General features: G+C 47.4%; 1 protein-coding gene and 1 pseudogene across 2 annotated transcripts; one reads left to right on the forward strand and one right to left on the reverse strand.

Annotated features, from left to right (window-relative positions):
* Window positions 1-70: 70 nt before the first annotated feature.
* Window positions 71-20496, reverse strand: C8H20orf27 (chromosome 8 C20orf27 homolog). 2 transcript variants are annotated; one of them, XM_004661482.2, is made up of 7 exons: window positions 20370-20496; window positions 8773-8852; window positions 8446-8563; window positions 6797-6939; window positions 2273-2411; window positions 906-1028; window positions 71-704 (listed from the first exon to the last, which is right to left on the reverse strand). In XM_004661482.2, exons 3-7 carry the CDS (start codon window positions 8462-8464, stop codon window positions 604-606), a joined length of 525 nt encoding a protein of 174 aa, XP_004661539.1. In that variant the 5' UTR covers window positions 8465-8563; window positions 8773-8852; window positions 20370-20496; the 3' UTR covers window positions 71-603. The 2 variants fall into 2 exon arrangements, with proteins under 2 accessions (XP_004661539.1, XP_045011879.1); XM_045155944.1 differs by lacking the exon at window positions 20370-20496 and adding an exon at window positions 19970-19990.
* LOC101614112 lies at window positions 12926-13733 on the forward strand (annotated as a pseudogene).
* Window positions 20497-23422: the final 2926 nt, after the last annotated feature.

Genomic DNA, 23422 nt, shown 5'->3' on the forward strand with positions numbered 1-23422 from the left:
CCTTGTCTTGGCCCATCTATGGAGTATTGGGCGGTCTCCAGACCCCAGATAAGAAAAATCCATTCTGGCCTCTGGTATCACTAGAAGTTTTATTTCTTAAGGATTCCATTCCAATCAGTCACTTAAAAACCAAGTATCACAAACCTGAGGGAAGGGGCTGGGAACTGTCTCCTTCACACTCACATGAACAGCAGTAGAGAAGGAAGGACAGGAGAGGTGGCTAAGGTGAGACAACAGCAGCAACAGTAACGGGGTGTCAACGTCATAGCCACTCCATCCTCCCCCAGACCCTGACTGAAGCCCCTATGGCTTGGGTTGGAGAATGGGTAGATCCATCCCAGGCTCTCCCTTCCTCTCAAATAGCCTCCTTGGGGGCTCAACCCATTTCTTCGGTCAGGAGACTGAGGCACATAGAGGAGGAAGTGGGAGAAAATGCAGGAGAGGCAGGGTGGTGGCATGAATGAAGGCAGAGATGGGAGGCAAGAATAAGCCCAACCCTGCCACCTTGGAAGAGTAAGGAAGCCATATCATCAGGCAGCATGTCTGGAGACAGGCCAAGTTTAAGGCTAAGGGGCCTGAGGCACGAAAGCAGGGCCACAGGCCTCAGTCGAAACCATGCCAGTCACTGTGCTCCGAGTCGTACTCCAGCTCAGCGCCCACGCACTTGACACCATCTAGCAGCATAGGTGTGCCATGGTGCCGGTCTGCAAGGAAGACACCACAAGTTGGTGTGTCCACTGTGCCCAGGCCCCACACAGGGCTTATGCCTCTGGGACTTCTTCCTGAAGTTGGTTGTGAGGAGGACCATTGCCAAGGAAGTTGGAAGCCCCAGGCAGCTTCAAGGATCCCTTGAGGCCAGTCTCACACCTCCCTCCAGCCAGATCCCACCTCACATTCTCACTCACCCATGACACGAGCCTGTACTGTCACGCGTACCCAGGTGCTGGTACCACCCTCACAGGCCAGTAGCATCTCCTCTTTGAGGACACCTTCCTTGTGTGCTGTGTACTCACATTTGATGCTGTAACCTGCCATGGGTCAGGAATGGGTAGGCAATCAGTATCTCCATGGCTTCCACATACTGGTCCCAGAGCTCGCATCTCCCTATCCAGTAAGGCATGCTGAGCCTCTGCCAGAAAGGGATAAGTATGATTCTTCCACCACTCAGACATTCAGCCCCACAAGGCTAACACAAAGAGCTAGGAAACTTCCCATTCTTCAATCAAGTGAACATGCCTCTGGCCTGAGAGCTCAGCATGTCTCCAAAGGTGAGGCAGGCTCCAATTCATGCTTCCAAGAGAAAGGTCCACGGTTCCACACAAACAAAAGCAGGGAAAAGGGATGATGGAGAACAAGTGGAAGCAGGCAGTGTAGGTTTTGAAAGGCCTTAAAGGCCTTGCTTAGTGCCAAGAAGGGAAAGGTTATAAAGAGATTGTTGTGGGGAAATGAAAATGAAAAGCTGGGGATCAGCAAAACACTATGAAACTGATATCCTAGTATTTACCAGGCTGCAGGTTGGGGGTGCGGCAGGGCCTAAAGCTAGCAGGAGAAGCAGCCTGAAACCCAAGGCCTCAGACTAATGGGTTCTAGGAGTCAGCCATCCTGTGTTCCTGCAGCTCCAGCTTTTTGCTTCCCCATAACCTCAGGCAGGGTCTCACTCTAGTCCTGCTGACCTGGAACTCACTCTGTAGCCCCAGGCTGGTCTCAAACTCAAGGCAATCCTCCTATCTCAGTCTGCCAAGTGCTGGGATTAAAGATGTGTGCCACGCCAGGTAGCTCCTGCCTATTTCTTTTTGGGGGGGAGGGGGTTTCAAGGTGGGGTCTCACTCTAGTCCAGGCTGACCTGGAGTTCACTATGTAGTCTGAGGGTAGCCTCAAACTCAAGGTGATTCTCCTACCTCTGCTGGGATTAAAGGTGTACGCCATCACTCCCGGTTAGGTCCTGCTTTTTTATCCAGAAAGATAGGAGGGAAGGCTGAAGGCCTATAGCCAGTTGCTCAGTGGTCCCCACCTCAGTAACCTCCCCAACTGAAGGTACCAAGAGCAAGCTTGTAGTGTGAGCTCATAGATGTCTGTCCAAGAAAGGAAGCCTGAGGCTTCAGAACTGCCATACTACCACACGGCAAACTTACAAAGTAGTACATATCCTTGACTTCATGAGCTGTTGATTCAACCTAATTAGAAGAAGGGGACACCAGACATTCTCACTTGCAGTAACAGCAGCAGGCCCTGCGGGATGAGGACAAGCCTCTAACAACCCAGGAGGACCTACCTTCAGGAATGGGCAAGACACTGAGAAGCTTGAGGTGCAGGCTGTGGACAGGTGCCTCACGTATGTCCTTGCTCAACCTGTGCACTGGGGGCAGAGTGAAGGTAATCTCATATCTGTGCAAGATCTTCAGGAAGCCAACCTGACACAAGAGAGGTGAGGGAGAGGTATCCCTTGTTATTTCCCTCAGGGCCCATCCAGGGTATGCCAACTATGATCCTGGTTGGCCCCAGTATCTGCTTTCCCACTGTTCTCCAGCTATTCCACCCCACAACCTAGCTTGATGGTTCCAGATACTTTGACAGACCCCTTCTCCTGAGGACCAGCACAATCCTTAGCATCTGTCTCAGGGCTCCCACAGGCTCCACTGGCCAAATTTATAGATACGAGCATAGAAAATAAATAGGCATGCATGGAAGCCAGAAATGACGAGTAGCAGGCCACACTGTGTGACTAAGGAAAAATTCTCCCTAAGACCTCTTGATCATTCCTGTCATGTGTAGCACACAATATAGCACCACCCAGCATCCATAAACAGAAACTCAAAGTAACATGACAGGACATCTACCTTCTCCCATCACTTCTAGCACCTGCCCAGAGCCAGGAGCCAGGGGTCAAGGTGCCTGGTTCTCAAGTCACTCATACACACCAGACAACTTGACAGCATAAGATGAATGATGGGATGAAATGAGACAAATACACTGGGGAGTTGGGGTGTACCTCAGCGGTAACAGTGTGTACTTAGTATGTGTGAGGCCCTGGTTACAATTCCCAGAACCAAAAATATTACAAAACCACACTAGCCTAGCTGTCAAAGACCACAGCAGACCCACAGGCTAGGCATCAATCACTAAACCTGGATGCCTGCCTACCCACTCAAAGGTTCAGTGTGCCCAATAGCCTCTGCTCACGGCCCAAGCAATTTTTGTTGTCCATACACACTGCTTGGCAACCAACACTGTCATTCTGGGACAAATGCCATCCTTGAACTCTAGTGATGTGAAGGGTCACAAGCTGGGATAGCTGCTGAGGAGAGTGGCCAGTCCAGTAGACACAGGTGTGGCATGCTGTACCCCAAGCACAGGTGGGCAAAGGTACTGCTGCTGTTATAGGAGCCAAAGGGCCCAGCAATAATAACCTAGCAATAGGTTAGGAATGGCTACATGGAGCAATCACCCTGCTGTTGGAGGGTCACCTCTCAAGACAGTTTTTTGCACTGGGCTGGTAGCTCACACCTGTAATCCCAGCACTCAGGAGACAGAGGCAGGAGGAACAGGAGTGGAAGTCATCCTCAGCTATACAGTAAGTTTGAGGCTAGCTTAAGATACATGAGACCCCGTCTCAAAAAAAGGTGGTGCTAGAGAGATGGCTTAGTAGTTCAGGCGCTTGCCTGTGACACCTAAGGACCCAGGTTCAATTCCCCAGTAACTGTGTAAAACCAAATGCACTATGTGGTACATGATCTGGAGTTCATTCAAAATGAAAGGGCTGCAGAGATTGCTTAGTGGTTAATGTTTGTCGGCAAAGCCAACCCAGGTTTGATGTCCCAGGACCCATGTAAGCCAGTTGCAAAAGGTGGTACATGCATCTCGAGTTCATTTGCAGCAGCTGGATGCCCTGGCAAGCCCATATTCTCTTTCTCTCTAATAAATAAATTAATTAATTAAAAAAAAGAAGAGCTAGAGAATTGGCTCAGCAGTTAAGGTACATGCATACCTGCAAAGCCTAAGGACCCAGATTCAATTCCCAAGTACCTACATAAGCCCCATGCATATGGTGGCATATGTGTCTGGAGTGATTATAGGCTCTGGCACACCTATTCTCCCTCCCCCCTCCCTCTCTCTCTATCTCTCTGCCTCTCTCCCACTCAAATAAATGAAAATAAAGAAAAGAAATTGAAAGGAAAAAAAAGAGGCCTTCTGGCTATGCCTAAAATTTGCCAGAGAAAATACTCAGTGATGTGCAAAACAATACTCATCAGTACCCAATTGATACAGAAAGAACTATTAGCACCCAAAACACAGAAGCAACCAAATCAATGATACACATACAGGCAGGTGTAAAGCCTCATGGAAAATTATTTTCTAACTCATCAGGAAACATTTCACAAACAGAAGCAAACAAAAAGACAACATGTCCACTGTGAAACCAGCTTTTTTTTTTTCTTTAGCTGTTTTGTTTAAAAAAGAGAGAAAGAGAAAGATTGGGGCTAGGGAGATGGCTCAGTGGATAAAATAGTGGCTAAAGTATCAGAGTTCAACCCCCATGTCCCACATTACAAGCTGAAAGCCTCAGTGGGCTTCTGCTATCCAACACAATGACAGAGATCTGGGAGAGAGAGACAGAAGATTTTCCCAGAAGCTTGTGGCAAGCACAGCAAAAAACAGCAGCAGAGTGAGAAAGTGAAAAATCCTGCTTCAAACAAGATGGTAAGACAAGAACCTGCTGGAAAATTGTCATCTCATCTGACCTGCACAAATACACCATGGCACACATGCACCTACCTACACATACATGCATGCATACACACAAAAATATTTTTTTTAAAAAAAGGCTAGAATGGGGCTAGGAGTATTGCTCAGTGTTAAAGACGTCTGCCTGCATAGCCTGCCAGCACATGTTCAGTTCCCAAGTCGACCATGTAAACCACATGTGAATGGCGGCACAAGCACCTGGCATTCATTTACAGAGGCAAGAAGCCCTGGCATGCCCATATTCACATACATGCACATACATACACATACATACAAAAAATAATTTTTTAAATTTAATTTGTTTATTTGAGAGAGAGAGATAGAGGCAGATAGAGATAGAGCAAGAGAGAGAGAGAGAGAGAGAGAGAGAGAATGGGCACGCCAGGGCCTCCAGCCGCTAGAGACTCCAGATGCACCTGGATTACATGGGTAATAGGGAATCGAACCTGCGTCCTTTGGCTTTGCAGGCAAGTGCCTTAAGCACTAAGCTGTCTCTCCAGCCCCACAAAATATTTTTTTTTAATCTTTATTTATTTGAGAGGGAGGGAGAGAGAGACGGAGAGAGAGAGAATGGCTGTGCCAGGGCCTCCAGCTGCTACAAACAAACTCCAGATTTACGTGTCACCTTGTGCATCTGACTTATGTGGGTCCTGGGGAATTGAACGTGGGCCCTTTGGCTTTGCAGGCAAGTGCCTTAACCACTAAGTCATCTCTCCAACCACCACAAAATAATTTTTAAAGGCTAGAATGACACACATTAAAATTGTAACCATGTTTATTTCTGGTTTGTATAAGTGTGTGACTAGTTAACTCTTAATCTTTTTACCTTTTTAAAAATAGGGTATTGATGAGTATTTTTGAGGTGTTTTTTTTTTTTTTTTTTTTTTTTATCACTGCAAGGACAGAACCCAAAGGCCTCCTTACATGCTGGGCAGGCACTCTGCAAGGACAGAACCCAAAGGCCTCCTTACATGCTGGGCAGGCACTCTACCAGTAAGCTAAGTTTTCAGCTCCTTTGCATTTTTCTTTATCTTCCAGATATTTTCTAGTAGACATAGATAGATTTTGGAATAAGGGAGGGAACTACTTTTTAAAGTTTTGGTTACTGCCCTGGGGAAAACTGTCAGCAGTTAAGAGAGAATGAAGACTTTTTAGAGGTAGACAGAAATGAATTCAAACCTGGGTCCCCTCTAAGCAGGGTAGCAAGCCTCTTCAAGTGGTCTTAAAGACCAGTCCTCTGTCACTGATGGCACTATCACAAGGCACTCCACTCAACACTGCACCCCTTGCTTACTGATTAATCTGAAGGCCTTGAACCCTCCTTTTCTCAATGCACACCTCCAACAACTCTTTCCTGTCCCTTCCAAGTGAATGTGTCAACAGTGTCACAACAACTGGAGAAGCCATGCTGGTAGGTGTTTGAGGTGTATCTGTGAGAAGGGAGTTTTCTACCAAGTAGACAACACAAGGTAAAAAGGTTAATGTAGCTCAATGGTGGAGTGTGTGCTTAGCATGCTCAAGGCCCTGGATTCAATTCTTAATGCCAAAAATGTGAGTTGATAAATATCACTACAAAGAGCCTAAACCATCCAGAGATTAGCAAAAAATAGAAAATTATACTTGTTATCACCATAATTAGCTTCACCTCTGCATTTTATACACACATTCTTTTATTCTCATACCACCTCTGTGGGGTATGAATAATCTCCACTGCAAAGGACAAATGGAGGTGAACTCAGGGTACACAGCCAGAACAGCAGGCCAACACCTGACCCAGGTTCTAGGCTTCCACACCAGCCTTCTACTGTTCCTGTGTGAATGAGACCAATGACAATGGCTCTGCTCATCTTGACTCAAGTGACTTTCTAGCTTCATTGATCTTACTGATCTTCCTACCTCCCATCTTAGAGATGAAGAAACAATGGCTCAGGGAGGGGGAAGATGGTGCCTATGAAGCTAGCTGAGGGATGGGGACAGAAAGTCCTAAGAAGCCAGGCAAGGCCAAGGAGGGTGGAGAAGGAGTGAGGCTGATGATAGTGAGGAGCACACATACCTTGACCAGATAGCTGCTGTCACTCTCCTTTGTAACCATAACCACTGAGTCATGTAGCTTCTCATCGAAGTGAACATGGCTCTGGGAACCCTCTGCATCATGGCCTGCCGCAAAGCGGATACTCCGGACTCTGGGCTTATTGCCTAGAAGAATGAGAGCACAATCCAGAGGTGGTTGGTCTCCCCTACTCCCAGGAAACCACTCCCGCTTGCTCCCTACCCAACTCTAGTCTGCCCCTGACATTACCCAGCATTCACTGGTCAGACTCATTTGAGGCCTAAGTAAATACTGGTGCTCAAGAGTGTTGAGGCTCCCCAGTGAGACCTAACTGTTCAGTTCTCTCACAAATATACCCTCTGCCTTACATGTAGCAGAAGCTAAGAGACTGGCTGATATAAGCTTTCTCTTGGAGGGGAAGAGGCTGGCAACTGAGAGTACTCTTGACCTTCTCCTATCACCAGGCAGTGCAAAATAAAGCTCAGGCTTCTACATGCCCCATCCCATGCTCTCCTCTAGAGTTCAAAGCTTGCCATCCCCGGCACCTTTTCTCCCAGGTCTGTCAGGCATGAGGCAGGCCTCTGTATATACCACCTGATGATAAACTCAACAAACCTGGGGTACAAGGATAGGAATGGATTCTAGGGGACCTACTTTGAGAGTAGGAGGAAGGTCAAAAACCATACACGGTTACCTAGGAAAGGCTACAACTGCCATTAAGGCTTAATGATCATTAGCAGGTAAGAAAGAAGAGGCTAGGAAGCCACTCCATGTATTTTCCTTCTCCATCAAGGTCCTTGGTTGTCACTATAATGGACTGGGGTCTCCAAAGCCAGAAAGAGCAGGGGATTCACACAGTGGTGGGGAGATAGATCAAGGACTTAGAACAGATGAACACTCAGCCTAAGGAAAGCCAAAGGTTATGACCCCAGTACTTTCTAACCCTCTAGCAATGCCTAAGGCCTCTCAGGGTCCTGTCTAGTCTTTTTAGTGGGACAGCTCGGGTTCTTAAGATATTCAAAAGAGGCCTCAGGAGCCAGCCCGGCATACCCACAGTGCCTGTTGAGCCCTCACAAATCTGAATCTCAAATCGTACCCAGTTACCCTTGCCTAAAGCCTTCTAGTAGCCCTCCAGATTACAGATTCCTGCTGTGGCCTGCCTATTTCTGTAATCTGGTACTCACCACAACTCTGCATGTCCCCTAAAGTCATCCCCACCAGTAAAGGGGAGCTGACACATGAAGACACATGAGCACAAACCTCCACAGAATATCAAACCAAGGAACCAGCAGGGGTATATTAGCATATTCTGAATGACAATTTAGACAGTCACAGGTACACATTCAAAATACAAACACACACACACGTCTGAAGCAGGTCCAACTTCCAGAAATACCCCTTCTCAGCCGGGTATGGTGGCACACACCTTTAATCCCAGCACCTGGGAGGCAGAGGTAAGAGGATCGCCATGAGTTCAAGGCCACCCTGAGATTACATAGTGAGTTCCAGGTCAGCCTGGGCTAGAGTGAGATCCTACCTCAAAAGACCAAAAAAAAAAATAAATAATAATAATAATAAAATAATAACAACACCCCTTCTCCCAGGGACCACAGGAAGAGTCCTGCAGACTCGCAGACGAGGAAAGCACTTACCTTTATTGGCCGCAGCCATGGACGTTCTCCCTGCCACTGGACAAGACAAGTAGCTCCTGTTGGACACCACCACTGAAGCTCAAAAGCTTCCCATGTTTCAAGGACACCCAGCAGAAGTCTGGAGGATAAGAGATGGGAAAGGCAGGAGTTAGGACCACCCATGAGCCCATAACTGATGGGGAGCAGAAGGATCTCTTTATGAAGGATCCAATCCTGTTGCTTTCAGAAGCCTATAGACAGGGGTTTCTGCTCGATCTCTCCAGCCACCCCCCACATACATGGAGAATTCTCACCCCTGCCTGACACCCTACTAATATAAGGCCTTACCAGCATGTGCTATGCTTCAGGGTTTCAAAGTTCCAGTATAGGGTTCAAGTGTCCAGCCCACCAGAGACAGACAGGAAAGCCTGGAAAAAAGGGAAGCTTTATTTATTTCCAATTATATGGTATCTTCCCAAACTTTTATCAGTATCTTTAGAGGCCATTTTTGGCACTGAGGATACTAAAAGGCAGGCCCAGGGGCCACATTATTCAACTTATACACCCAGTACAGTTGTGTGAGTACAAGATAGTCAACATTTTGCTTAGAGGTCACCAAGAATAGGAGACCCATCAGAGTGGAGAGATGGTTTAGAAGTTAAGGCACTTGCCTGCAAAGCCTAATGGCCAGGTTCAATTCCCCAGAACCCACATAAGCCAGATGCACGTGGTGGCATATGCATATAGAATTTGCATGCAGTGGCTAAAGGCTCTGGTGCATCCATACTTTCATTCTCTCTCTCATAAATAAGTAAATATTTTAAAATATATATTGAAAAGTACCAGGGTCATACCTTTGTCTTCTCTCAGGCTAGTGTTCATCTATTCTAAATCCTTGGTCTATCTCCCCACCACTGTCTGACTCATCTGCTCTTTCTGGCTTTGGAGGCCCCAGTCCATTACAATGACAACCAACTCGAGAGATGGCTTAGTAGTTAAGGCACTTGCCTGTGAAGCCTAAGGACTCATGTTCTACTCCCCGGGTCCCCACATAAGCCAGAAGGTGATGCAAGCATCAAGGTCACACATGCATAGTAGGTGACTCACGTATATGGAGTCTGATTAACAGTGGTGGAGGCTCTGGTACACCAAGTCTCTCACACACACACATTCTCATTCTCTCATTAAAAAAGAAACTAAAGGGAGGGGATATGATGGAGAGTGGAGTTTCAAAGGAGAAAGTGGGGAGAGGGAGGGAATTACCATGGGATATTTTTTATAATCATGGAAAATTATGGAAGTTGTCAATAAAAAAATGAATTAATGAAAATAAAAAAGAAATTTTTAAAGAGGAAAAAAGAGCAAGAGACCCATAAGGTAAACATAGCCTGGCACCAGGTCAGGGCCATATACAGAACAGAGGCCTAGTGAGGTGGTGTTCCCCCAGCTGAACCTGCCATTCAGACCCTGGCCTGAGTCTCAGGGTAACCTCTAGCTCAACAAAGGGTTATGTCAGCACCAGCATAAGTAGTGAGGAACGTCTAGGAAGCCTCCAACTGGCTGAGCTGGGCCCATCAGAAATAATTATGAGTGCAACTGCTAGAAACAGGTAGAATACAAAAAAATGGAGCATGGGGGCTGAGGAGATATCTCAGTGGTTAACAGTGCTTGCATGCAAAACCTGCCAGCTCAGGTTCAATTCCCCAGCCACCCATGTAAAACCAGACAGGAATTTGTTTGCAGCAGCAAAGGATCCTGATACACCCACACGTGTGCGTGCACACACGTGCACGTGCGCACACACACACACACACACACACACACACACACACAAATAAACTTTTTAAAAAAATGAAAAAGAAAACCAAAGCATGCACAAAGATTACAAAAAAGTGAGTGAACAAAACAAACCCAAACCCTCATGGGTCACTACTGATGGTGGCAGTGCCCTAACTTGATTCTGGAGGCTAGCAATTAAGAAGCAATTTAGTCCATCTTTCAGCCTTTCTTGAAAGCAAACTCCCCTGGTGGTTGATGGAAAACTCTTCTTCACAATTTCTTGGCTAATAACAAATGATCAAATGCTAAGTCATCCTGAATCCCTAAAAAAATGTCACAGTCAAGGGCACTCAGGGGATGCTGAACCATGAGGGGAAAGGTTGACAGTTTGCAGATATCCAAGTGAAACTGACGAATGACTTGGTAAGCTTAAGGGAGAGCCATATAATAAGCCTACAATGGGGGGATAGGACATCTCTGCTGCCACACCCTGGTCCATCTCCCCTAACTGGGGACAACCCGAAACACTGATGCTTCCTGATATGTATGAAGCAGCCCACAGTCAGCAGCCCTGACAAGGTATTCCTGCCAAATATGCTTAACCTGGATCTAACTAAGCCTACAGGATAGTGGAACAAATTAAAATAACTGTGAGGAAGAAATGAGACAACCTAGAAGGCAGGATATGCCACAGAATAACTGACCTGCTTCTTTCCCTTTTTTAAAAAATATTTTATTTGAGAGACAGACAGAGGGAAAGAGGAAGGGAGGGAGGGAGGGAGACAGACAGACAATCGGTGTACTAAGGTCTCTAGCCATTGCAAATGAAAACTCCAGGTGCATCCACCACCTTGTGCATCTGGCTTACGTGGGCACTGGGGAATTGAACTCAGATTCTTAGGCTTTGCAGGCAAGCGCCTTAACTGCTAAGCCATCTCTCCAGCCCATGGTCTACTTCTTTCAAACTATAAAGAAAAAAATATATATGGGAGACTGTTCTAGATAGGAATCAGCCTGCTGGGCAACTGCCTGCTTTTTGTAAATGAAGTTTTACTGGATCACAATCATTCTTGTTCATTTACAAGTTGTCTGTGACAGCTTTTGCACTGAAACAAAACTACTTTGAGTAGTGACAAAGACCATCTTCCGACACAGTATAAAATGTTTATCTAGCCCTTTACAGAAAAGTTTGACAATTTCTGTTTAAATTAATACACACTTAAGGGACCAAGAAAGTAGAAAAATCTACAAAAAAAAATGGTCCTTTTTTTAAAAAATTTTTTTGTTCATTTTTATTTATTTATTTGAGAGTAACAGAGACAGAAAGAGGCAGATAGAGAGAGACAGAGATAGACAGAATGGGTGTGCCAGGGCTTCCAGCCACTGCAAACAAACTCCAGACACATGCGCCCCCTTGTGTATCTGGCTAACGTGGGTCCTGGGGAATCGAGCCTCGAACCGGGGTCCTTAGGCTTCACAAGCAAGCGCTTAACCACTAAGCCATCTCTCCAGCCCTAATTCCACATTTTAAAAGACATTTGAGGGCTGGAGAGATGGTTCAGCAGTCAAAAGGTACTTGCTTGCAAAGCCTGATGGCCTAAGTTCAATTCCCCAGTACCCATGTAAAGCCATGCAATACCATGCATCTGGAGTTCATATGCGGTGGCAGCGGCACACCTGTACTCTAGCTCTCTTCTCTCTTCACAAATAAATAATTTTTATTAAAAAAAATGTGGCATAGCCGGGCATGGTGGTGCATGCCTTTAATCCCAGCACTTGGGAGGCAGAGGTAGGAGGATTGCCGTGAGTTCGAGGCCACCCTGAGACTCCATAGTGAATTCCAGGTCAGCCTGGGCTAGAGTGAGACCCTACCTGAAAAAAAAAAAGTGGCATGCCAGCGGCAGTGGTGGCTCAGCTCAGGCTCCTTGAACAGGTGGACAGGGCGACCAACATGACCAGGTTGGAGATTACGTCTACTTTGAGAATTTTTCCAGCAATCCATACCTAACCAGAAGAACTTAACAAGACTGTAAATAGCAATGTAGAAACAAAAGTCATGTGCTTTGCTGGACGTGGTGGCACATGCCTTTAATCCCAGCACTTGGGAGGCAGAGGTAGGAGGATCACCATGAGTTCAAGGCCATACTGAGACTACATAGTGAATTCCAGGTCAGCCTGAGCTAGAGTGAGACCCTACCTTGGAAAACAAAACAAAACAAGTCATGTGCTTTTATAGAACACAAGCTATTTCCAACACACAGACAAACATACTAAAAAAGTTGAGGAAGAGTCTGAAACACCCATTGAGGCTGCCTCAACCAAGACAAAGAAACACCAGGGGCTCTTTCTGTCCTGCCAGTACCCATCTCTGCCTGCAACACACATCAGGGGAAAATGCAGCACTGCTCTACTGAATGAAACAGAGTCAGTGTTGTCATATCTTGAAATAGAGGACACCTTTTTCTATTCATGGGTCTATGGTAATAATGTAAAAACATTAACTGACAAAGGTGAAGTCAGAGTGAGCCCTAGACATCAAACAGACCTTCCAGAAATGCTCTTAGAAGGAGAAGCAGATGAGAGGAACAGTCAAAATTGGAAGTTAAAGCCTGGGATCCCAATAGCCCACTCTTAGGTCACCAAATTGACCAGTTTTTAGTTGTTGCTCATGCTAATGGGACATATGTCTGTGCCCTGTATTGTAGCAGTTCCATGAGGCAGCATGAGTGCAGCTGCAGCTTGTCAAGATATCATTTCAGCTGAGCGTGGTGGCGCATGCCTTTAATCCCAGCACTTGGGAGGCAGAGGTAGGAGGATTGCCATGAGTTCGGTTCGAGGCCACCCTGAGACTCCATAGTGAATTCCAGGTCAGCTCTGGGCTAGAGAGTGAGACCCTACCTCGAAAAACCAAAAAAAAAAAAAAAAAAAAAAAAAAAGGATATCATTTCATTCCGCACTATGGGTATGTGTTAGTGCCTCTTGGAGGGCCTGTTCTATGCAGAGATGACATGGAAGAATGGTCAGCTTCTGAAGCTAGCTTATTTGAAGAAGCACTGTAGAAGTATGGCAAAGACTTCAATGATACATGCCAAGACTTTCTCCTATGGAAGTCACTGACTAGCATCACTGACTATTACAACATGTGGAAAACTAATGACAGATATGTTCAGCAGAAATGCCTAAAAGCAGCAGAAGCAGAGAATAAACTAAAACAAGTATATATCCCAACTTACAAACCACAAACCAAATCCTAACCACATATCCACCAACAATGGCAAGTATGGCACTGTGTATGGAGCTATGGGGACCACGTTCCAGTCCCAGAACCCCCTCTTAAGGAAACCCTGTGAGAGCTGTTATGCGACACAGTCTCACCACTAGTATTCTTGGGGTCCACCTAATATGCAGTAGTATAGATTATATGCAACTTGTTGGATGTATTGGAAAAAATATGGAGGTCTGGAAATGCCCAACCAGTCAGAAGAAGAAAAATTATCTCCCAATCCTACTACAGAGGATCTCTGTGTTAGAAGTCACCTGTCCCAGCAGGCCATGCAAGGGATGCCAGTCCAGAACACTGAAAGTCCAAAATCTGCAGTGAAGACCCACCACGCTTTCTTCCTTCATGCAACATATTTCACAAAGTTTGCTTGCCAGGTCTGCAAAAATACCCTCCAGTTGTGGCAAGGAGCAAGACAGCCATTTGTTGCTATTAATTATGCCACCATTAGGGCAAAACATATGATGTTTTAAATTTTTTTAATTAATTTATTTATTTGACAGAGAAAAGAGGGGGAGAAAGAGAGAGGAGGGGGAGAAAATGGGCACACCAGGGACTCTAACAACTGCAAACGAACTCCAGACGCGTGCACCCCCTCGTGCATCTGGGTAATGTGGGTACTGGGGAATTGAACCTGGGTCTTTTAGCTTTGCAGGCAAATTCCCTAACCACTAAGCCATCCCTCCAGCCCCGTTTTAAAATTCTTAACCTTATATGTTGTGCTTTGTCTCACCATTTTTTCTTTCTCTCTCTTTTTGTTTGTTTGTTTGTTTGCAATAAACATAAGCTCTTGTGTACAAAAAAAAAAAATTGGAGGCCTGAGGATGAACTCAGTGGTAGAGTACCTGCCTAGCATATGCAAGGCTCTAACACCAAAGGGGGGAAAAAGAGAGAGAGAGAGACATTTGGAGATTTGGAGAATAACTAAGGAATATAGTGGCCTGGATAATAAATGACAAGTAGCAAATGAACTGGGGGCTGGGGATGTGGCTGAATCTGGTGAAGTACTTGCTTAGCATGCACAAAATCCTGGATTTGATCCCTAATTCAGCATGAACCTGGTTTGGTGGTACATGCTTATAATCCTAGTACTCAGGAGGCAGAGACAGGAAGAAGTTCAAGGTCAAGCAAATCCAGGTCCACATAACTGATTTTGTTAAGTGAGATCATGAAACTGTACTATTATCCTCATTTTCAGAGAAGCACACTGAAGAATTTAGAAATGAATGACTCATGGGCTGGAGGGATGACTTAGTGGTTAAAGGCACTTGTTTGCAAAGCCTGATAGCCCAGGTTCAATTCCCCATTACCACATAAAGCCAGATGCACAAAGTGGACCATGTATCTGGAGTTCATTTGCAATAGCAGGAGGCAGCTCTGGCATGCTTATATTCATTCATTCATATTCCTTATCTCTCTCATGTGTACATAAAACTGTTAAAAAAAAAAAAAAGAAATGAAAGACCCATTAATTAACCCTGGCTAGTGAAAGAAACCACAAGGTGGCCTCATAATGGCTGGGCCCGTCCAGAGCATGACCTCAAAGTCACTGGAGTAGGAACCCCTGGGAATGGAAGTGTCTTTATCCCTACTTCTTGCTGCCAGACAAGTCTACTATGGCTAGTGTTCACAGCTTAAATCCCAGGGAACACCTGGTACAAAGAGGCCTGGGGACATGCATGGAAGACTAAGACTTTGGCCTCTGGAATGCAGGAGTGGGAACAAACCCCAGTCAACATACCTGCCACTTACTTGGATGCTAGTTCCCAGGCCTCAGCATGCAGAGAAGCAAACTATGTCCTACTCACTTTTGGCCAGGGTAGCTTGGGGTCAGCTTTCCTCCAGGAAACCTGGCCTTAGAAAATAGTCTGCCCTGATCGCTCCATTGCAGCCACTCTGAAGCAATTGACTCCAGGCATGTGCTCAATGGAGCAGTGAACTTCAGGCATGTGATCAGTGACCAGGGTACCAGGTCTTTCATTACAGCCACACTTCTGCAGCCATGGGGCAGGTACAGCCAAATGTACAAAGGATCTCCTCTCCCCAGGACACTATCTACAAGCCCAGGTGAAATTCTTTTTATTTAATTAATTAATTTATTTATTTATTTACTTATTTATTTATTTATTAGAGACAGAGAGGGGGAGAGTGTATGAGAATGGGCACACCAGGGTCTCTAGCCACTGCCAACTCCAGATGCATGTGCCACCATGTGCATCTGGCTTACGTGGGACCAGGAGAATTAAACCAGGGTCTTTAGGTTTTGCAGGCATACGCCTTAACTGCTAAGCCATTTATCCAGCCCCCAGGTGAAATTCTTAACCAGCAGGTGATGAGCAAAGGCTCTCACAGCTTTTTCACAAAACATTCTGATGCAGTGTGCGCCCAATCCCTGGCTACATTTGACCAGGCCATCAGCCAGAAACAAGTACTTGACACTCACCAGTCCACACCTTAGCTAAGGGCTCAGCCTCAGCCCTAGCATCATCTTTTTAGAGAAGCAACCCTCAGGAATGGCCTTACACTTTACATGTACAGCAGCATCTCCATTCTAACTTCTGGAATCATTTATTTTCAATCTTCCCTATCTTAAAAGAGCAGTGGGGCTGGAGAGATGGCTTAGTGGCCGCATGCCTACAAAACATAAGGATCCAGGTTCAATTCTCCAGGTCCCACGTAAGCCAGATGCACATGGTGGTGCATGCATCTGAAGCTCCTTTGTGATAGCTAGAGGCTCTGGCACACCCACTCTTTTTCTCTCTCTCCCTCTATCTCAAATAAATAAAAATAAAAAGAGCAGTGGTTGTGGTTTGCCAAATGTTTCCAACATCCAGCAAAGAACCAAAGTACTGAATTCAGTTTACATTTGTTGAATGACCACCCCACAGGAAGCCCAACTGTGACAGATGTGGTATGATCAGGAGCAGCGACTCTTGGAACTCCTCATTCCACTCTCTTAGCCAAGCCCTGCTCTGGAGGGGACTCTCCTACCAAGTGAAACTTCCTTCCACTCTTCCACTGTTGGTTTGCCACAACCAGTTGGTTCCCTGCCCATGACCACTTTGAGAGGGACAAGATGCTGAAAGCAGGAACCACTAGTGTTCAGAACTTGGGGCAGAGCAATTACTCAGGAACTGCCTGTCACCCTCCATAAGTTAATCATAGAGTGGTGAGGCAAGTGGCTGCAGGGGCTCAAAGAAGCCTGGAAAATAAACCAAACTTCTTTCACAGTAGAGAAACTGCCAGTGCATGCCCTCCTGGGAGCTAGACTCTCAATCACACAAATTCCTTATTAGAAGCAAGGAAAGAGGCCACTGGGCCTCCCCTGCTGCAGCTCTACCCAAAGGAAACTGCTAGGTCACCTTACAACCCCTGGTTCTGCTTCCAGACTGCACCTATAGCAGCCAGATCTTCACTGTGGCCCAAGCTACACAGAACCCCCCTCCCCTCCCAGGGGCAGTAGCCCTCGTACTAAATTCAGGCTCTGCCCTTGCTGACTGCATGAGCCAGCCATCTCACATCTATGATAAAGTAGTGACATCTTGTGGGGTTGGTTTAGCTGTCTAAAACTATGAAAATGTTACCACCCACCCCAGATCACTGCAAAAACAAAGCCCTAAACACATAGTTTCTAAAGTAACAGCAATTTTACTGGAAGAGGCACTGGAGGACAGCACTTTAGGTCAACCCTGCAGGAGCCAGGAGCAACCCTCCAAATAGGCCCTAAGGAGTTCAGCCTTTCAGAAAACATCTGATGGGACACAAATGGCCTGGATATCCATGACCTCACAGTGCCTGACACTATCTACACAAGACCATCATAAGAGGAGGAAAAGATCATGACGTCAAAAAGAGAGTGGGCTGGAGAGATGGCTTAGTGGTTAAGTGCTCGCCTGTGAAGCCTAAGGACCCCGGTTCGAGGCTCAATTCCCCAGGACCCACGTTAGCCAGATGAACATGCATCTGGAGTTCGTTTGCAGTGGCTGGAGGCCCTGGTGCACACTTTCTCCCCCCTCCCTCTCTGTCACTCTCAAATACATAAATAAAACAAAATAAAAGAGAGACTGATTGAGAAGGGGAGGGGATATGATGGGGAATGGAGTTTCAAGGGGGGAGGGTATTACCATGGGTTATTTTTTATAATCCTGGAAGTTGTTAATAAAAATTTGAAAAAAAAATCTGCTGGCCTAAGGAGGGCTCTGTCCTCTATCCTTCTCTTCTTCTACTCACAGAGCAGCTAAGCCCCCCAGGGAGGACAAAGTAAAACTATGTTCTCCCTTCCCTCCCAACTACATGGGCTCAAAAGATATAGATAATGTAATCTTACCCTGGCAAAGCTATCAACAAATAAGGGGTGAAAATGGGGTATGGTGACACAAACCCACAATCCCAGCACTCAGGAGGTGAAGACGGGGATAAGTTAAAGGACATCCTCAACTACATAGCTAGGTATAGGACCAGTCTGGATTACATGAAACCCTGTCTCAAGTCCCCAGCCCCCCACAAAAAAGTCAGGGTGAGACCATGAACAGCTGCAGTATGAAAAGGAGGGTACCTACCTAATCAAGTGAGACTTGGGACAACAGCTTTGGGAGCTTCTTGGGCCTTCAGATGCTCTCAGAAAAACTGAGGGAACAGATAGTTGCCTCTTTGGCAAAGGAAGGCTGTCTTACCCAGGAACCAGCATGTGGGCAGATAGCTGACAGTTAAAGATGAACTAAGAATTCTCAGCACACCCCCCCCCCAACAGAATGCTGGCCACAACCCCAGGCTGCCCATACTAGGTCCCAAACTCCAAACTGAGAAAAAGCCACACAGTCTGTTCTTGGTAATGTGGGGCTTCTGACTCTGACTCTTGCTCTTCCCAGTGCACATCACCTCTCTAACCTAGAGGTGGCCCCTAAGGCCCAAGGCATTACAGGCCAATGCCAGCTTGACCTGAGCTGTGGCTGCAGCATGTATCTAACCTTTTAGAACCTCTGTCTCAATCCTTCAGTCCTCAGTCTCAATCTAGTAGAAACCTTTCATGTATGAGGCCACACAAACAACCTTCTACTTTTGCTACTTTTCCCCTATTCCCATTCTGGGACCCAGTTCTGATTCAAGCATGCAGCCTGGCAGAAGCATTGTCTGATCTCCCATTAAAGTTCAAACTTGTGCCAGGCATGGTGGCACATGTCTTTAATCCCAGCACTTGGGAGGCAGAAGTAGGAGAACCGCTGAGAGTTCAAGGCCAGCCTGAGACTACATAGTGAATTCCAGGTCAGCCTGGGCTGGAGCAAGATCCTACCTTGAAAAAAAAAAAATTCAAATTTGTAGGGCTGAAGAGAAGGCACAGTAGTTAAAGGCACTTGCTTGCAAAGCCTAACAACCTGATTTACGATTCCCCAGTACCCACAGAAAGCCAGATGCACAAAGGGGTGCATGTACCTGGAGTTTGTTTGCAGTGGCTGGCACGTTCATTCATTCATTCATTCATACTCTTTCTCTCTCTTCTTCTTCTTTCTTCACATTTTTTATTATTTTTATTTATTTGAGAGTGATAGAGAAAGGCAGAGAGAGAGAATGGGCACATCAGGGCCTCCAGCCACTGCAAACAAACTCCAGATGCAAGCGCCACCTTGTGCATCTGGCTTCCGTGGGTACTGGAGAATCTAGTCCCGAACCAGGGTTCTTAAGCTTCACAGGCAAATGTTTAACCACTAAGCCATCTCTCTAGCCCCTCTCTGCTTCTTTCTTGTAAAACAACACCCACTAAGGCCTTGGGATAGACAGGACTGGACACACAGCAGGGCTACACACAGAAAGATAAGACTAAAAGGTTAGATGTGGGAGTAGTGTCCCATCAACTTAGCCTTCACCTGTCTTCATTTCTTCCTCTAAGAAGCCAAAGGTGTAAGGATGGTATGGGTGTTTTCTCTCACAAACAGTGGGTTGGGAAGCCGAACCTCAGAAATAATCCCACCATCCCTCCTCTTTACAAGCAAGTGCTGCCCTCCTGTGCCCAGCATCCTCTCTCCACACCACCCCCCTGCCCACAGCCAGAAGATGCTTGGATTCCTCTAGCCTCCAGGTTGCCTGCCCCACCCGAGAAGCCAAGGCCAGTCTAGTATCAGGGGATGACAGTTGCCCCTGACTTTCCTCAACTCCCTGGAGCAGAGTAATGCCCTATCCCCACTTCCCACTGCCAGGATTCAAATGGAAAGGCAAAGTGAGGCTCCCTTTTTAGTCCAACGGGGTCTTGTTCACAAGGAGAAGGTCCTGAACCTAAATAAAATTCCTACTGCGTGACAGCGGGGAGGTTCCAGCCAAGTCTCCACAGACATCTTTTCCTGTCGCCATCCCAGTGGGTGTGGCACCCTTATCCCCACCTCATTCTAGTCTTCTGGGAGGACAAAAGGTACTGGACTTGCCCTGGTCGTACCCATCCCAAGCAGCAAGGTGGCGGCTCTGTTCTCAGACAATCCCCCTAAGCTCTTAGCTCACCTTGGCTGACGCAGGAGTGTGGGGAGCACACACTCCCAACCCCACGGCCCTCCTCCCGAGTGCTCTCGGGCACTGGAGGCGCAGAGGCTATTCTTCCAAGGTCACGGGGAAGCGGGCACGAGGCGGGAGGACGACGACAACCCCATCACACCCCCGCCCTGTGTCACTCGTGCCCAGCGACAATGCCTCGCGGAAACACCATCGCTCCTCCAGACAACGGTCAGCGGCGTCCTCCAGCGGTGCCCCACCCCCAGACCCAGACGGAGGGCCTTCCATCCAGTCCAACACAGAGGGGGGGGGGGTCCCAGACACCCACCGCCCCGGGCGCACAGGGGGCAGGTCGCGGAGACTCGGTGAGCTGAGCGCAAGCCGGAGGCGTTGAGAGAAGGGGCAGTCTCACCTGGCACGCGCACGCCGAGGCCGGCCGGGTGCGAACGACCGCGGAAGGAACGGCAGGGCCAGCTGCAGCAGCTGCTCTGGCGACAGCAGCCCGGACTAACCCTGAGGCAGCACGAGGAAGACAGCCCCGCGCCGCATCCACCCGCCTCACCCACGCCCTCGCCTCCGCTCATTGGTCGACCGGAGAGGGGCGGAGCAAAGACCAGTTCCAGCCAATGAGCTGGCTCTAGAGAACCGCCAAAGAGCCACGAGCCACTTTCGTCACGTGCGGGGGGGGCGGGGGCGCGGAGGCTGCGCCCTGCCGTCTCGCGTGTACAGGAGCGGCGAGCTCTCGCGATGAAACTGCCAGCCGCCCGAGCGAGCTTCTAGAAGGCGACCCGAGGGAGAAGGAAGCGCGTCTTGACGAGGCTCCTCCAAGTCTTGTCCTGTGCTGGGCTTGGCGCCCCGAGCCTCTTGCTTCAGTTTGGGAGGGGCCTCGCCCCATTGGGCGGTCCAAAGGCGGGACTGAGTGTCAGCTGGAGTGTAAGGAGATACCATTCTCCCTGGGCTTCTACGGCCGCCTCGTCAGTGGGCACGAGCCACGCTGTACTGTTTAACTGCTGGGCAACCATCCTTTCCACCCATTTAACTGAGTGTCGGCTTCTTTTCCCACCCCATCCCCATTCCCATCCCCCTGCCTCGAAGGAAGCGCACCCGCGCAGATGGCCTCCAGACGCGTCCCATGGGCCCGGCCCAGGTCAGATACGTATCAAGACAAAGGCCTTCGGGATGGGGAGTGGAAGCGTCTTTAGTGTCCCCGGGGACTGGAGGCTCTGCTCCCGGGCTCCGTGGAGGCAGTTACCATGGCAGCGAGATGCGCCTAGCTCCGCCTGGCGGGTTGTGTGCGCCTCCACTGAGCCCAGGAACGAGAGGCGTGGCCCGGGTCTTAGGTGTTTTTTGCCACAGCCCCGCCCGTTGGTGCTTGAACACCCCTACCCTTATTTCAGCTGACCGAGACAGGATCCAGAAGTGCTGAGGGAGCCCTACATCGCACACACGTTCTCCTTCCAACTTTACTGGTGGAGAAGGGACTTAAGCTGAGAGCCAGCTTTCTTTCCGAAGGACGGGGTGTCTGCTTGTGAAGAGTCCTCTAAGTGGTCCATTCTCACTGTATCCCTGTAGCCCCTAACCTGCCTCCTGGTCTTCCGTATGCATACTGTTGACATTCTTTCTAAGTATTGTTTTCATAATGTCATTTCCCTAGTTCCAAAGGGCACTGTGCTTCGCGACCTCCAAAAAGCAGAGCTTCTCAAACTTCATTAGCATTTTGGGTGATTCGTGCGCTCTCTGGTATTTGAGAAGATTCTGTTCTCCAGAGCAGACAATGGGAACTTTCCACGTTCTTATGCCAGCCCACCCATTCCTACGTACTCAACACCCACTCCCACCATTACATGCACTCTGCCATGAATCTTGATCATTCCGAGCAAGAAGACAGTGGGCCTAAAGTAGCATATGTGTGTTTTTGTTTAGCATGCATGAGCCTTTAAAAATAATTCTTCCTGGGCTGGAGAGGTGGCTTAGCGGTTAAGCGCTTGCCTGCGAAGTCTAAGGACCTGTTTGAGGCTTGATTCCCCAGGACCCACGTTAGCCAGGTGCACAAGGGGGCGCACTGCATTGGCCGTAGGCCCTGGCGCGCCCATTCTCTTTCTCTCTCCCTCCCTCTCCCCCCCCCTCTCTCTTTCTCTCTCTCCCCCCCTTCTCTCTCTCTCTCTCTCTCTCTCTCTCTCTCTCTCTCTCTCTCTCTCTCCCTCCCTCTCCCTCTCTCTCTCTCTCTCTCTCTCTCTGTCTCTTTCTCTGTCAACTCAAATAAATAAATAAAAATAAAAAATATTTTAAAATAATAATAATAATTCTTCCTCCTCTCTCCTCCCTCTTCATCCTTCTTCACAAAAGAATCTGATTTTCAGGTTTCTCTCTTTTGAAATACCAGATCTCATCTTTGGCCATACCACTCTGAACACGACCAATCTTGTCTGAAATATCAGATCTCACAACATAGACTCACTTTTCCAGCCAGGCACCAAAGGCTAGCTACACTTAGTGGCCACTGGCTCTTTAGGAACACATCATTTAACCAGAGTCGTCACTCATCCTTTTGTTGTTATTTATTCTTTCTTTTTTTTTTTTTTTTTTTCTTGAGAGAGAGGGTTTTGCTGTAGCCAAGGCTGACCTGGAATTTACTCTGTAATCCCAAACTCACAGGGATCTTCCTAACTCTGTCTCCTGAGACTGGAATTAAAGGCATGCATCACCATGCTCTGCTCTCACTTATCCTTATTTCTCATGTTTGTTTTACTGTCAAGGTCTATGTTGACAGTTGGTCCTATGACTCCTTCCCAATCATGCTTCCTCTCACCTTGAAATCCATCGCTAGTATGGGCTTTTTTTTAAATTATTTTTATTTATTTATTTGAGAGAGTGAGAGAGAAAAAGAGGCAGATAGAGAAAGAGAGAGGGTGGGCATGCCAGGGCCTTCAGTCACTACAAACTAACTCTAGACACATGCACCATCTTGTGCGTCTGACTTATGTGGGTCCTGGGAACTGAGGTCCTTGGCTCTGTAGGTAAACACCTTAACCACTGAGTCATCTCTCCAGCCCTGGTGTGGGCTCTCTTAAATACAGACTAGCTGCCAACAGTCTACTGTTTGTGTCATTTTATAACTATCAACTCCTTTTAACAAATATTTATTGAATATATGTGATGTGCAAAATACTGTGCTAGGCTCTGCAGAATGGAAGGCACTTCATGAGGGAAGGACACCACATTAAAATAACTGTGGTTTTCTGTTCCTGCCAACACTCCTCACATTTCCAGACCCTAGGCAGTTGACGAACTGGGAAAACCTGAAATACAGAGCTGCTGTATGATACATATAATACTACTGGGGTAACTACAGACTCCCAAGGAAGCCCACAAATGGTCTGGAACACCTACCTCCTGGAGAAAGCAAAATTTCTGGTGTCAGAATAGAAGTTACGTGGCTGCTCCATTGCTGCCTAGTGGGCCTCT

The sequence above is a fragment of the Jaculus jaculus genome, chromosome 8, assembly GCF_020740685.1.
Source record: "Jaculus jaculus isolate mJacJac1 chromosome 8, mJacJac1.mat.Y.cur, whole genome shotgun sequence".
Classification (NCBI taxonomy): domain Eukaryota; kingdom Metazoa; phylum Chordata; class Mammalia; order Rodentia; family Dipodidae; genus Jaculus; species Jaculus jaculus.